This window comes from Protopterus annectens, chromosome 1.part2 (genome assembly GCF_019279795.1).
Source record: "Protopterus annectens isolate FY-2018-M chromosome 1.part2, PAN1.0, whole genome shotgun sequence".
NCBI classification, from domain to species: Eukaryota; Metazoa; Chordata; order Ceratodontiformes; family Protopteridae; genus Protopterus; species Protopterus annectens.
Window position 1 is genome coordinate 354,336,971 of NC_056727.1, and position 15,062 is coordinate 354,352,032.

Consider the following 15,062-nt stretch of genomic DNA (forward strand, 5'->3'; position numbering starts at 1 on the left):
ATATATATATATATATATATATATATATATATATATATATATATATATATATAGATGTGTGTGTGTGTGTGTGCGCGTGTGTGTGAGCATCTTTCATTGTGAGTTTACTTCACTGAAAGGCAATTTGTTGTTCTTTTATGTCCAATTGCTTTTGATTGAATATGTTACCAGTTATCACTTTTACTGTGTTTTAGTCCAACATCATGAACTAGCCCTTTCCTCACTACTATGTGAGCTTGAAGTTGGTTTATTTAAGTAACATGGGGTTCTGGGATGCAAGGGGGTGGCTTTCCCCTGAAAAAAAAAATTTTCAGTGTTTTTTTTTTAATACCTTTATTTATTTTATGTTTGTTGTTTTGAATGTGTGAAGTACAGCATTTTACTTATATTCTGGAAGATTAAGCAGTTAACAGTTAGCGTACAATCATTGGTTAAAATATTAGTTTAGAACTTAAAAAGGCTGACTTAAGATGCATGAAACATTCCTTTAACAAGTCAAGTGCTGAATAAAAGTAAAATCATCATAACTCCTTAGTTTCAGTCTACTCCAAGGCAATGAAAGTACTAGGTCTTCCAATGATACAGTTCTTTGAAAAAAATATCTTTTTTCCAGAATCAGTGCTTTGGACTTCTGGTTCTTCTTTCACACTTCCGGACACCTCTGGACTTACTCTCTCTTTGTCTGATTAGGGTTATCCAAACTTCTCTTTATTTACATCATTTTCTGACACTTTGCTTAACTAACTGTTAGTAATATTTTTGTTCATAGATTGTTACTAAGCTAACAACCACTAGGGGTCTTACAAGCCTAGCCACACATCCCAAACCCATTTTGATCTACAGTATCATGCACATCTATAGGGTGTGGGGCATGTTAGTGGGGAGATAATTAAGGGATTTGAAGAAGAGTTAAAACCTTAGTGATTAGGAGCTAATGATCTCCAGGGGGTCTTTCTAAGTCTAGCCATGCTTCCCAAAGGGAAGACTCAAACTCTGCACTTTGTGTTTGAAAGGTAAACACCTTTACCATTATTATGCCATCCCCCAATACAGTTTCCCTTAAAGGGGATAATTACCCCATATGCACAGGTGATACATAAACTGTTAATACAATGCATTATAACAGATTTTCACATACTTTACAGGTGAAAATCATCAAGCTTTGTTACATTTGAACTGCCATCTTACAACCACTAAATTCATGGTCATGGTTCAGTCTGTGTGCCCGGGACAAACCATCTGCATTGTGATGAATGGTACCAGGGTAATGCTTGATTTCAAGCTTGAAGGGCTGCAAGGACAAGGCCTGTTTGCAGAGTTCAAATTTGCAAGCTTTTTGTTAGTGAGATGATTGCAACTGGGCATAATCAGTGACAAGGGTGAACTTCCACCCCAGCAAACAGTATCACTGCCATAGTAAAATACAAGGCTCTCGACCCAAGGGGCCAAGCCACAATTCACAAGGACTCCAGAACCCACTGTACGGTCAAGCTGAAGAACCAAATATTTGTCCTCTGTTCATTTCAATTTACTACTCAGCTAGCAAACTGGATGCTCTTCACCATCCAACCTTTGAGATATGGCGGCACACAGGCCCAAACCAGCATACTGGTGTAAACTATAAAATGCTTAGAAAAATCAGGGAATGCTAGATGGATTCCGAATACAGAAACGTCTTAATCAGCTGGAAGCAGACAACTGCATCTAGGATCCATTTGAGCATTATGGGCAGGGTCATCCTTAACTGATATGGCATCCTAGGCGAAGTAGTCCTCCGGCGCCCCTTAAGCCCCACCCACACCATACTCATGAAACATCCCTATCAGCCACGCCCACAGGTAGACCACTACCCAAGAAATTCACTCCAGTCATTTCCTTCAATTACTTAAATGTACAGAAGAAAAGCTATTTCGTAATCTAGTTTAAACTGCAAGTGAAGATGGAAATTTCCTTTAATAAAGTTGCTTTATCTGCTGCTCCTTCACACACACTTTACTATAAAAGTCATGTCCACAGAAAATAGAAGCCCGTGTGTCTGTGTGCTTAATTTAATCTAAACAGTTTAATTTACTCTGGGGTAGACGAGCAAGCCTTACGAGCAAGCCTTAATTCCACATTAAGGACATCTATAACTAATGAAGATGTTGCCTCCAGCAAACAACTTTACATCTCAATGTTTCAATGGTTACTTTACGTTATTCCAAAGGGGTAGTTTACCCTGCATTTTGCACAGAATGGTTTTCCTTTTATATAGGAAAAACTTGAGACAATTGAAGCAAAGGATCTATGAACATAATTATGAGATCAGTAAAGAGAAGACCCCAAATGCCCTTTATAAACATTCTATGGTAGATAGACAAGCACAATTTAAGTTCTGGCTTCTGGAACAGGTTGTATACCCTGAGAGGGGTGGGGACTGGGAAACTCACCTTGAATTTCAGGAATTAATGTGGCAGCTTAAACTAAATGCCTGTGCAGCCTCCAGGATTAAATTAACATTATTCCATCATCCCTGCATTAAAAATGAGAGCCTTAAAACTTTAAAAATTAGAGCTTTAAAACTTTTAAATTACAACTTTATATATATTTCGTCTATATATATTTTTATATATTATTTTATGTATCATTTTGGTATAATCTGTTTTCATTGATATTATTTGTAGTTAATTGATGGACGAATAGTTAGGGATTGTTTATGATGTAATTTTTATTCATTCTGATGAAGTTCCTGTGAGGAATGAAAGCGGTTAATCTTTCATTTCTGAATAAATCTATTATCCACAGTGACTTGGAGTCATTCATGACACAAACTTGTGCCTTGGAAGTATTTTGCCCTTTGAGGCCAGTGTGCCAAGACTGAGAGGTTTGGTTATTGGTGTTTCTTCACTCAGTGTTTTTTCACCTTTTTTTGTTTAAAAGTCTGGAATTCTCTGCCTCTAAACATAAAAAAAACACTAATTCAAAAAGATGCTTAAAACACATTTATCTAAGACATTTATTTGCTCCTGCTCTAATCCTGGGTAGAAAAATAACCTTCATTTAGAGCCATCCTCAGCACTAATATTTTTCTGCTCGGTACACTGTATTTTTATTTTTATACCTTTATTTAAATCTGGCGTTATCACTGATAATTCTATGTATCGTGTTATTATACAAACTGTAAAAAATGTTCTCTACAGATGTAAACATGTTGAATGGTCTGTTCTATATCTTGTACATAATTAATGTCATTATTATATGTACTATTCTGTGCACCAAGAACCCTTGTATACTTTCTATATGTATTAATGTTGGAGCTTTTCTTCCCAGGCCTTTGCTGAAAAAGGACATCATGTCCATTCAGATTTTCCCGTAAACAAATGTAAAATAAAATAAAAAAGAAATAAAGAAAGAAATTAAATAACAACTATGTAGGAACTGTGAGCCACAGAAGTAAACAAGAACTATGTACAAACCATGAGACAGAAAACTAAACAAGAACTATGCAGGAACTGTCACCTAGAGAAACTAAACAAGAACTAGGTATAAACCGTGAACTACACAACTAAACAAAAACTATGTAGGAACGGTGAGCTAGTGAATTAAACAAGAAGTATGTAGGACTCATGAGGAACTATGAACTAGAGAACTTAAAGAACTATGTAGGAACTATGACAGAGAATTAAACAAGAAGTATGTATGAACCATGAGACAGAGAAGTGAACAAGAACTATACAGGAAACATGAGCTAGAGAAGTAAACAAGAACTATGCAGAAACCACCAACTAGAGAAAGTAAACAAGAACTATGTAGGAACTGTTAGCTAAAGAACTAAACAAAAACTATGTAGTAACCAAGAACTAGAGAAAATGAACAAGAACTATGTCGGAACTATGAGCTAGTGAACTAAGCAAGAACTACATAAGAAAGATGGTACATTAAAAAAAGTCTTAAAATAAATTGCAAACATGAATTAGAAAGAAAGTAATAACAAACAAAAGGAACTTTAACTCCTGAACTTTTTCTTGCATTCTTCACCACCACCCTCCCTCCACCAGTGTCACCATACCTGCCAATTATTAGCTGCATGGTTGTATCATTTTTAGCTTATGGGTCCCAAATATTACTCTTAAGGGGCTGGAACCACACCAGTGGCAGACTGGCCATTAAGAATGGAGTTGTGCACCATGCAGCATCACAAACTCTGGTCCTGCCCCCTTCCCCTAGCACCTCAAACTATTCACATTGCTGACTGGTATGATGTAAGAAAATGCATTTGCTTACACCAGTCAATCGGTATACTGCCACAGGAAATAATTGCTGGACATTGCAAATAATGGTTATGGTTACAAACTAATTCTTACACTATAGTAAGGCATTTGCTGAAAAAAGAGAAATCGCAGTTAAAACTTAGCATTTTTTGTGGCTTTAAAAGCTTTGGGAAAACATGCACTTTGTCAGTCACAACAAACGACCACTGAAATATTTGATTTTCCATTCAGAACTCCAGTCCAACAGCTCTTATAGATGGCAGACATTTTTCATCAAAAATGTTGCGTTATTTCTGCAACTGCAGTATTTAGCTCAAAACTGTATATGGTTTATTTGCTCAGTTACGCCATTGCTAGCAAAAGTATCCAATCAGTGCAAATGGACTTTTAGCTATGTTTGTAAGGATCTACTTAGTAAATACAGTTACACACACACTAAGTCTTGTACAGAAACTGTTTAAAATTACACACATATACACACTTCCCTTCTTTGTAAACGGCCACATGCGGACACACAGACTTAGGACAGGATTAATCCAAAACTTAGCTAAGGGAACCACACGCTTAAATTTCACTCTGTACTGCAGAAAACATTTAGATCCATGCAGACGTCATGACGCACGCATGTTCCTCCTTAAAGAAGACTTGTATCGCGTAGTAAAGAACTTTTTTGTTGTTTAAATTGTTGAAGCCTACAGCTGCATCTGTAAAAGTGGGCGGGAACTCACCCCCCCCTCCCCTTGCGCTATGGTTCCAGTATTCTTGACTTAGAAACAGGGCGCAAAGAAGAGTGCAAACTTTATGGCCAGCCTGAGAAAAATAGTTAAATAAAAATTGCGCCCTTTACAAGACTGGCCTGTATGGTGCCCTAGGCGGTTGCCTAGTTCGCCTATGCCTAAGGCCGGCCGTGATTATGGGCATCTTAGCCCTGATTAGGTCAATGAGTGGGCATGCAATGGTTGAGGAAGTAAAGTTGTGCAAGTCCAACTGACCTGTAACTGTAGGTGTTCAAATGTCACACTGTCCCAATGACATATAAGTTCTTTGCCTGCATAAACTCACACTGGCAGCTTTCCAGAGCTCAGACTTCCCTCCTCTGACTCTTTGTGATAGTGGATCAGCTAAGCCCTTCCCATCAGGGGGAACCCTAACTAATACCCGTCACAGGAAATCAGCTGTTCAGACTTTTAGAGCTAAGTAGGAAGAACCAAGAAGGACCAAAAGCAACTGCCTGAAATTGACCAATTTGCAGCCTAAAAGCACCAACACAAATAACCGAAGTCAAACAACAACATAACAAGGTTGGATACAATCACACTATATATAAAATAAGGGTGATTGTAAGTGCGTGCTGCCACTTAAGCAGTGCGAAATTTGAACATCTACTGTTATAGGCAAGTAGGACTTATGCAACCGCACTATGCTCATAATTCAAACCATCTCAGTGGCATATGGGTAGATTCCCAAAGCTCACCCTACCTTGGATGAGTAAGGATGCGCACATCACAGAATATCCCCCTTGGCACCCTCACTAGGGAATGAGGCCCTTGGTGTGGGTGCTGCCCAGCTGCAATACAAGGGCCTCAATAACATTGAATTATAATAAACACTGCAGGTTAAATTCAAACAAACAAATGAAAACGTATGGTAAATGAACAAAAACATGAGAATAGGTATACAATTTGCTAAACCATGTAACTGTAGATTCTCTGGTGTTCCCCTAAGTGAAATGGAAATGTTTACAAAACCCCTGTATAAATTATGATTCTATTTCTCTCTACATCTGTGCAGCAGATTATGATGCCTTTATCAGTGTCAAGGGTGAACAAAATTACCTCCTTCATTTTATATTTTCATTCTTCTCCTTTGTTATCTTCTATTACAAAGACAGCTAAACTGCCTTACCTGCCATGTTCTACCCTCTTGTAATTATGCTGACCTACCAAAGTTTTGTGACACTCTGCAGCAGCTGCCACTCTACTAAAGCAGCGTTTCCCAACAAACACTTCAGCCTGAGGCATTTGGGACACTGCCAGCCCAGCTACATGGAATTTTGTAAATATTTATGTGTCATTTGTGAATATTGATATGATTTATACAGAACTGTATGTTATGTACCGACCTTCAAGAATGTAACCACAGCATTCCCTGCTGGAACATAGAAGATTAACTTACAAATCTAATAAGTTGGAATTAAGTGCTTTACGATTGCTATAAAAGTTAGTTTCAATGCAGCAAGAAGACAAGATGTCTAGAGCTAGAAGTTTATCTGTTGTCTTGAAAGATAAATAATTACTAGATTTAAAATGCAACATGCTTTTTATTGATTTATGACTTCCTAGCAGCTGCATATCTGAGAGATATGTATTTTTTAACACAGATATGTTAAAATTTTGTTAAGTTTCTGTTCAGCCTGGGAATTTAAGTCAGGTGACAAAGAGTGATGTCATCCAAGCTAACCCAGCAGTAATATTTGACAGTGATTTAAGAACTCTCTCAGAGAGCGACTGGGCATTTTGTACTTTGTCTTTGACCTGGAAATATCAGTCATCACCACCATCTGCACTTGCCTTGCCAAAAGTAAGTAACTAGGGTACAGTAATTTCTTCTAGAGATAGAGAGGAATATAGTAAAGATTAGTTTAGATGTTTTCTGTATTTATGTGAGACTGTCCTGCAATGTTTTTAAATATATCCTGTGATTTTGAACTCTGAAGTAACTATTTGTTTTCTGTTGTTGTTCTTTTATTACTTATTATTAAACATATTTAAACCTATCTTTGTGGCTACTTGTGAGACATATTTAAGCTCTTAGAGTATTTGCATATGTATTTGGTAACACTGTACAGGCCACTCCTAAATAGCCTTGCTCTTGGTCAGACTACCACTTGGATAATAGTAACATTACACAGTAGGATTGCACACCCTGTGTAAGGACCTTATAGTAGCTGATAAGTAGGGGGTGGTGGCAGTGATAACTACCTTATAGTCTGGGCAGAAGGGGCCATAGCTAGTAAATGTGTGCCAGCCTACAACACAAGTGTCTGTGTGTTTGTATATAAATCAAATCTCAAAGTCTGTATGTGTCAGCTACTTGGGCATGGACACGAAGCACTGGTTTGACAGACAGAGTGCTGGAGGTCTTGGCTTGACCTCTCAGCTGAGATCTTAACCCTATAGCTGTCCCAGTGGGGAGTCTTACTGGGGATCCGGATATGGGGAGAAACCAGCCCCAGACTGACTGTGTGCTCTTAAGGGAAACTGTACTTTACTGTGTGTGCACTTGTAATCCTCCCATTGTGTACGTCCTCACTGTTTCCAGTGGTGAGGATTGAGGCTCTTTGATTAGTGGGCCAGTGCAGGGGTGTCATAACATTTATAACCTACGTATTGGTACTCATTTTATGTTACTGCAGTGCCTCCTCTGTCTTATCATACACATCTGTAGTGCCACCTACTATACACTACCTTTCTCCCTGTTAACTTTTATTTTCAGTCATATTTACTGTACTACCTAATACTTTCTTGTCAGAGGCCTGAAGTTATTTTTATGTCAAAAGCTAAAGCCGTCATTATACTAGACACATTTCACTCCTGGCTTAAGAAGAAAGTTTATAAACACAAACATGGGAAATGTTTAATTTTACAGATAAATGTCAGATTTTTGTAACATTATCTCAACTATATTAACTTTATTTTGATTCTTTTCAAATACAGATATTAATAATCTGAAACACTGTACCTGACATGAGTGTTGTATGCAGATCTCTGAGCAAACTTTGCAGGGCAATCCTTACATTTATATGGCTTTTCTCCTGTATGAGTTCTGATGTGAACCGTCAGACCACACTTTGAACTGATTACTTTATCACAATAAGGGCAAGCTTGTGGGGACCTTTTCTTCTCATGAACCCTTCGAACATGATCATTTTTGTCTTTGTGACGTTTAAAACTCTTATCACACAGTTTACAAGGGAATGGACGCTCACTGCTATGGACAGTTAATTTATGCTGCCTCAGATTCTGGTGGTTAGAAAACAGTTGTTTACATAAACTGCAACTGTATTTGATCACAATTTTAATGTTATGTTCTGTTTCCATGTGCACTTGATAAGGCTTGACATATGAAAATGTCCAGCTGCATTTATTACATTTGTAAGTCTGAAATGCATTCTGTGAAGTACTTCTGTTTTGCTTTCTGACTTCACAGTTGTCTGGTCTACCACACCTATCAGTGTCTTTCTCATTTTCTAGATCATTAACGACAGTCTTAACAATGATACAGATTTCATTGTTCTCTGACTCCCTCAAGTATTCCACACAGTTTTCAGTATTTTGGTCATCAGCATCATCCTCAATGTCCTCTGCACTGACTGCATTTTCTCGGCAGTCAAACCAAGACATCTCAGTTTTAAAGTCGATACTGGGGACAGTTGTTTCATCAGTCTGTTCGGCTTGCAGGGCAGATTGCTGGGGAACCTGTTTGTCTGCTGCAGAGTCTGGGTTAACTATTTGACTAAAACATCTGCTTTCCACAGATTCTGCCCCATTTATTAAAGATCCTTCTGTACTTGCATTATCTTGATCCTGAAGAGATGCCACTAAAATCTCCTGCTTGGCAGCATCTTGGCTGGATAAAGAAGAATCAATTTTCTCATCTAAAGTTTTTTTCTGTCCATCTGTTTTTATTTCTTCACAGATATCAAGCAGATCTCTACAGTCCAGTTTCTCAGCCAGTTCTCTAATTCTGCAAACTCTTTCAGGCTCAACTTCTAATTTAGCAGTGTATACAAACTCTAAAAAAGAGGTAAATTCTTCTGTGTAAATATCCTGCAAAGTCACTGTAGTCTTCTTTGTACTGGACAATTCATCTCCGATGAACAAATCTCTAAAGTAGTTGCTAGAAGCAGCTAAAATAGCTTTATGAACTGAAAATTCTTCTTGTATGCCATGGTGCTCTGTCTGAATAGTTATATCACAGAAATGACCAAACTGATACAATGAATGTAAACCGCATAAAATGTTTGAAGCAGCAACACTGGATTCCAGAACAATTTTGTAGTTCTCCATACTGCAAAAAATATATAGAAAAATATTAATGTGTCTGCTGAACATATGGATAGGGTAAACACACATTTACATTCTGTTTACTCTGCACAGACACACTTTTGTAGTTTATTCAAATGGTTGTTTATCAAATGCAAGTGTTATTGATCAGTTACTCCAACATTTCCAGTATTTTCATTACACAAACTAAGTATACCTAAGTGTTAAAAAAATGAAAGTTATCTGCTTTCCATAACACTGGATCCTTTTTGTCCCACTCTTCCTGCCTGGACTTTGGGTAATCCTCCCTTGTGTAGGATCCAAGCTAGCAACTTCTCCTCTACAGAGCTTTCTTCAATGCTCCAGCTCTTTCCCTCTCCCATAAGCCACCCGTGTCTCACCATCCCTCAGATCAAGTCTACCCCCTAAGAAGCAAGCAACTAAATAAATAAATAAGGCAAGGACGGACTGGAGAACATTATTCAGGCTTAGGTCTACCAGGTCCTTCCAAAGGCAAGGAAGTGGCAATTTTGATAAAGGTGTTGTTGAGGCAGGAGTGAACAACAAGGATCCAGCATAATGCTAAGTGCATAATTTCCATACCCCATACTATCCCCCTACTTTTGCTTCAACTTATTGGACAGAATCCTTAGTTAATGGGCTTCTTTGATAGAATGATGACAGAATACCCTTCAGGAAGGTAGATCCAAAGAAAGACCTGGATCCAGAAATTATATCCAATTTGTAGTGTTTGATGAAGGCTATAAACTGTTGACTAGGTTGCTACAGCACATACATCAGATATGGAGGAGCACCTGAAGAAGGCCACGGAAGTGGCAACTGACCATGTGGAATAAGCCTTAAGCTGGAGTTAATAAACTTATTGCTGACAAAAGTAAATGAATCTACAAGCTGATAGCCATATAAACAAGGTGACTTTGGAAACTCTGCAGCTTAATTTGGCAGCTGAAAATGAGAAAAAAAAATGTTAATTATCTTTATGAATTTTCTTGGCAAGGTGCAAGTAAAAACAAAGCTGTCTGTGAACACAGAATGACTTGACTTGAAACTCTCCTTTGTTGGCATGATTAGGAAAGAAGACTGTCAGGTGAATATTCTGCCTCAAAGCTGACTCAGAAGTGGCATTGGGAACAAAGGAAGTGTTAAGTCTCAGTAATTTAGAGTATGTTGTTTTGATATCCTTCTTGCTGAAGTAATAGAAACTTAAACAAGGTTTTCCAAGACAGGTGTTTTAAACTGCAGGAAGAGGCAGCCCCACAGAGAGCTCAAGTAAGGGCTTGTAAAATGACAGAGTGGGGTCGTTAATGGGGATTCAAAGAACAAAGTTTCCACAAACCTTCTAGAAGCTAAGAAAGTAGACAAACTTTGGCAAAATCTGGATATGGTCACCAGCTGAACTACGATAGAAGAATAACTGGAGCCAGAGTAAAAAAGCATTGCTAAAAATTGAAAGACTGAATAAATAGGAACTGAAAAGAGGTCTACTCCTTGATGTACTGCACAAAGAGAGGACATCTTCCATTTATTGTTGTAAATATTTTTAGTGATATCGTTCTATGAGGACAAGAGGATCTGAACTACCTCCTATACATAGCACAAGCAGAAAACTATAATTCAAAGTGGAAAGAGAGGATGATGAAACTGGGGAAAGTTCAAGTAATGGGGACAGGCTGGGATATTGGATGCAGACCTTTTTTAAGGATAACAATGATCATACAGAATATTATATTCATAAAGTAGCAGAAGGTCTTCTAAGAACTAAGCCAACACGGGAATGGGGAAAGGATATTCTGCCGATAGAGATTACTGCAATTAAGGATACAGACAATAAGGCAAGATCAGGCAGGAATATACTGGAGAATACTGGCAAAAGAACCTAGGTACTGGGAGTAATTAAGAGGCAAAGATGACAGAATAGGAAGATGCCAAGTACTTATTTGGACTGCAGGCTAAAGACTACCTTCCATATCAAGGACTGAGTATAGGCAAACAGAAAGAAACAGGGGGGACCTAAATGGAAGATCAGCATTGGTAGAGTTTTTAGTAGAATCTAGAACATTAGTTGCCATTAAGAAAGGAATAATTAGTATCATCGAATCAATCAGTAGAGGTTAGGAAGGACTAGGAAAACAGAGTAGATAAGCAATTCACAAACAATGGGGATATATGTATGTTTCCTAATTATGCAACAAAATCTAGAAGATTTCGTATCTTTGCCTCGGAGTGCTTACATAGGATTTTTATACCCCAAGCAGACTTCAAAGAATTTTTCTTCAGGTAGACAACAAATGTTGGAGGCGTGATGGGGCAGAAACAGGTAACTGGGAACATATTTTCTAAGTATAATGAGTTGGTTGACTTTAAAAGATTCCCTGCAGACTGCTCTGTCAGAGATGCTGGGTGAGCAAGTTGGAATGACTACGGAAATTATTTTTTTGAGCTATGATACAAACTTTGAATTGCCTAGACATAGTAAGGCCTTGCGGAGTCTAATTATGATGGCTGCCAAAGAAGTAATTAATAAAAAATGGAAATCTAAGTCTAAACCAACTTTACTAGAAATAGTGACAATAGTAACAGACTTAAAACAACTGGAACTGGGATCTTTAGAAAAGGGTAAGAGTAAATTACATTGGAAAAATGGGAACTGTGGGATCGATACATGCATAGGAGGAATGAGGTTTCATAGATGGCAGGATGTGAATGAGCTAAATGGTTGACTAATGATGACTGGATACGTTAAAAGTGATGTATAATGTTTGCAGCTACAGTTCTGTGCGCACGGTTTGGGATGTATAATGTTTGCAATTGAGATTGTGTCGTTATGGTTTATTGTCATTTAGAGAACTGGCTTACTGTACATCAGTACCCTGATTGGAGAACAAATGTTCTCCAACATGGTATTAATGTACAAGTAATGCCCACTGAAAAACGAGTTTGCCGCTTCATGGAAGCATATCAAGCGGCCATGTAGCTCGGGCAGAAAAAAAAAAAAAATCAATAGCCACCCTTATTTTACAGTTGCTAAGCAGCGCTTCTGCTGTTTAGCAAGTGTAAAAAAAAAAAAGTAAAATAAAAATGTGTGTATGTGTTTATATCTATGTGTGAGAGTATATGTGTGTATGAGAGTGAGAGAAAGAGAGGTTGGCTGAGCTACTATTTTACACTCACTAAGCAGCGATTTTGCTGTTTAGCGAGTATAAAAAAGTGTGTGTGTGTGTGTGTGTGTGTGTGTGTGTGTGTGTGTGTGTGTGTGTGTGTGTGTGTGTGTGAGAGAGAGAGATAAAGTGAAGAGTAAGAGCGATCGAGCAATCCATGGCAGCATTACATAAGAGCTTTGTCGAGTACCTCTCAATCATACCTCTCAGCACAAGAAATCTGGACAGAGCCACAAATAATGAGGAAACAAAGGGCTAAAATAGAGACAGGTTTTAAATATTGCTCTTATAAACTTGGAAATTTGCTGGAATTGGAATAAAAGGGTTTCTATTAGCATGAATGTTCTGAAGCAGAGGTTATGTGTGAGAGACTGAGTGAGTGAGATGACTACTGGCAGCAGCAACAGTAAAGAAGTTTGCACACCTCTGCACCTTTTAGCTGAAGAAATCTGGATAAAACCTAAAATAAAAGGGGAATAAAGGCTCTAAAATAAAAACAGATTTTAATTATTGCTCTTATAAAATTACAAAGTTGCTTAACTAAAGGATTTATATTAGCATTCATTTTCTGAGGGAAATAAAAGTCTGAAGCTCAAATGTATGTCATTATTTAGTAATTTCAATCTCCAATGACTGCCAACCAAACAATTTAGGAGTAAGGGACCAAAAAATAAATACCTCATTTTTTTAAAACTTTATACCTTGAATATAAAATGCTTCCTCCAACACCATTAACATATACTACAGCAAGTTTGAAGCATTAGGCAGAGGAACTATTTCACATCAAAAATATACTAAAAATATATAGTAATAAAAAGCAAAACAATGTTACAGACAGTTCATTCTCTATGAGCAATAATGCCCTCCAGGGTGTGTGTTAATGTGTACTGAATGCCCTTCCAGGGGTGTACAGGCCCTGTGGGTGGGCATTAATTAGACATTAAGCAATAATGCCTGTCAGGGTGTATGTTACTTATATAAATGTAACATGGCCCATGTTATACATGATAATTTAATAAAGATGTTTCAGGGAGATGATGTCCCAGTGAAGCTTGCCAGACAGGTGTGAGAAGAAATTCAGATGGGGATCCAACAGCCAGGGCGGTTTCCTGAGATGAGGCCAAAGTATGGGGAGCCATATTTGTCTGTGACAAAATGGGGGCTATGAGGTTGCCAGAGGCCTTGCACATTGAACTTTTAAGTAGAAAGATGAAAGGGGGGGGTGTATGGAGAATCAGATAGACAAGGAAGGACCGGATCATCCTCGGGTATCTGTTTCTGGGAGAGAAGAGGACGAAGTAACTGCTGCATTTGGTATTGGACAGAGAGGCAAACAGACTGCAGCAAGGCTGGCCCTGGTAGTAAAAAATGATCTGTGCTACTGCATGATAACACAGGAGGCGTCAAAATACAATGGCTAAGCCTGTCTGGATTGCTATTAAAAGTGCTCTGATTACCCACTGCAACACCCACATGGCTTCATGGCAGAGTGAATATGATCGGGTTCCCCTTTGCTCGTTTATATACCACACTAAAATATTGTCCGTGTGGATTGAGATCATACCCTGGGGAAGGAATTCTTGAAGAACCTGCAATGCTAGGAGGACCAACCTCATCCCCAGGACAATGATGTGAAGATGGGCCTCTCACTTTGACCATGTCCCTTTGATGGATCTTTCTTCATAATGCCCCCCACATACACCAAGGAGTGGCCCAATAGTAACTTAGAACAAGGTCCCCCACTAGGAGAGGTTGACTCTCAAAACCTCGCAACACTCGTGCGAGTGATTACTTACCCTAAAACAAACATTGTAAAATCCAATCAACTGATCAAAACACAGATCATAATAATGTCAATAATTCGAACTACTGAAGAAGCAAAAAACAACCCAGGGAGCCTGCCGCAGGTAATGATTACGGTGAATCCAATAAGTGACAAGTGATCACGAAATAAAGTCCGTAACGTTAGCACTTTATTAATAAACAAGAACTTTCGGATGGCCTTGTAGCCTTCCTTCCTCAGACAAACAAATGTGCAGACACGAACGTTATTTAAATATACACTCAATTAATCTATTAATGACCTCATAGGTGCAGTCATCTCATTATAAAAACTCACGTTCACTTTAAACCATAATAAAATCTTAAAAATGTATATACGGTGCCTTGGAACCATGTACATATGTTAATGTATTAATCAATTATACATAGTCTTACTAACCATTTACTGAACTTTAAAATGCAACTTTGAATTACAACATAACAAGACATTAATACACACAAATATTAAATCCATAGTGTGTGTACTTAAGCGCTGTATTACCAAGTACAAACTACTAAGTTGTATAATAATTCGAACTACGACATTATTGACACTACTCAACTTACCCTGACTTCCAGTGATGTCTTACTAATGTTTTGCAGGGTGGCAAGCCCCCATGTTCCCCCCACACCCCCCAATTATATATACAAACTCTGAGATCACACTACAGTGAGGAAAAGGATAAATGTCTCGATCCACACTGTAGTGTGATCTCCAATGAAAAGGTCAAACCCACAACAGTGAATGCACACTAGCATTCACTTGT

General features: G+C 38.1%; 1 protein-coding gene across 2 annotated transcripts in view; it reads right to left on the bottom strand.

Annotated features, from left to right (window-relative positions):
* Positions 1 to 15,062, bottom strand: part of LOC122789123 (GDNF-inducible zinc finger protein 1-like) — a 399,580-nt gene that overhangs the window by 313,765 nt on the left and 70,753 nt on the right. Inside the window, exon 2 of one of the 2 annotated variants that reach the window (XM_044056351.1) lies at positions 7,992 to 9,320. In XM_044056351.1, coding sequence (XP_043912286.1) covers positions 7,992 to 9,319 — 1,328 coding nt within the window. In that variant the 5' untranslated portion in view covers position 9,320. Of the gene's footprint in view, positions 1 to 7,991; positions 10,860 to 15,062 lie in introns of those variants that run through there. The other variant, XM_044056342.1, reaches the window with a different exon arrangement.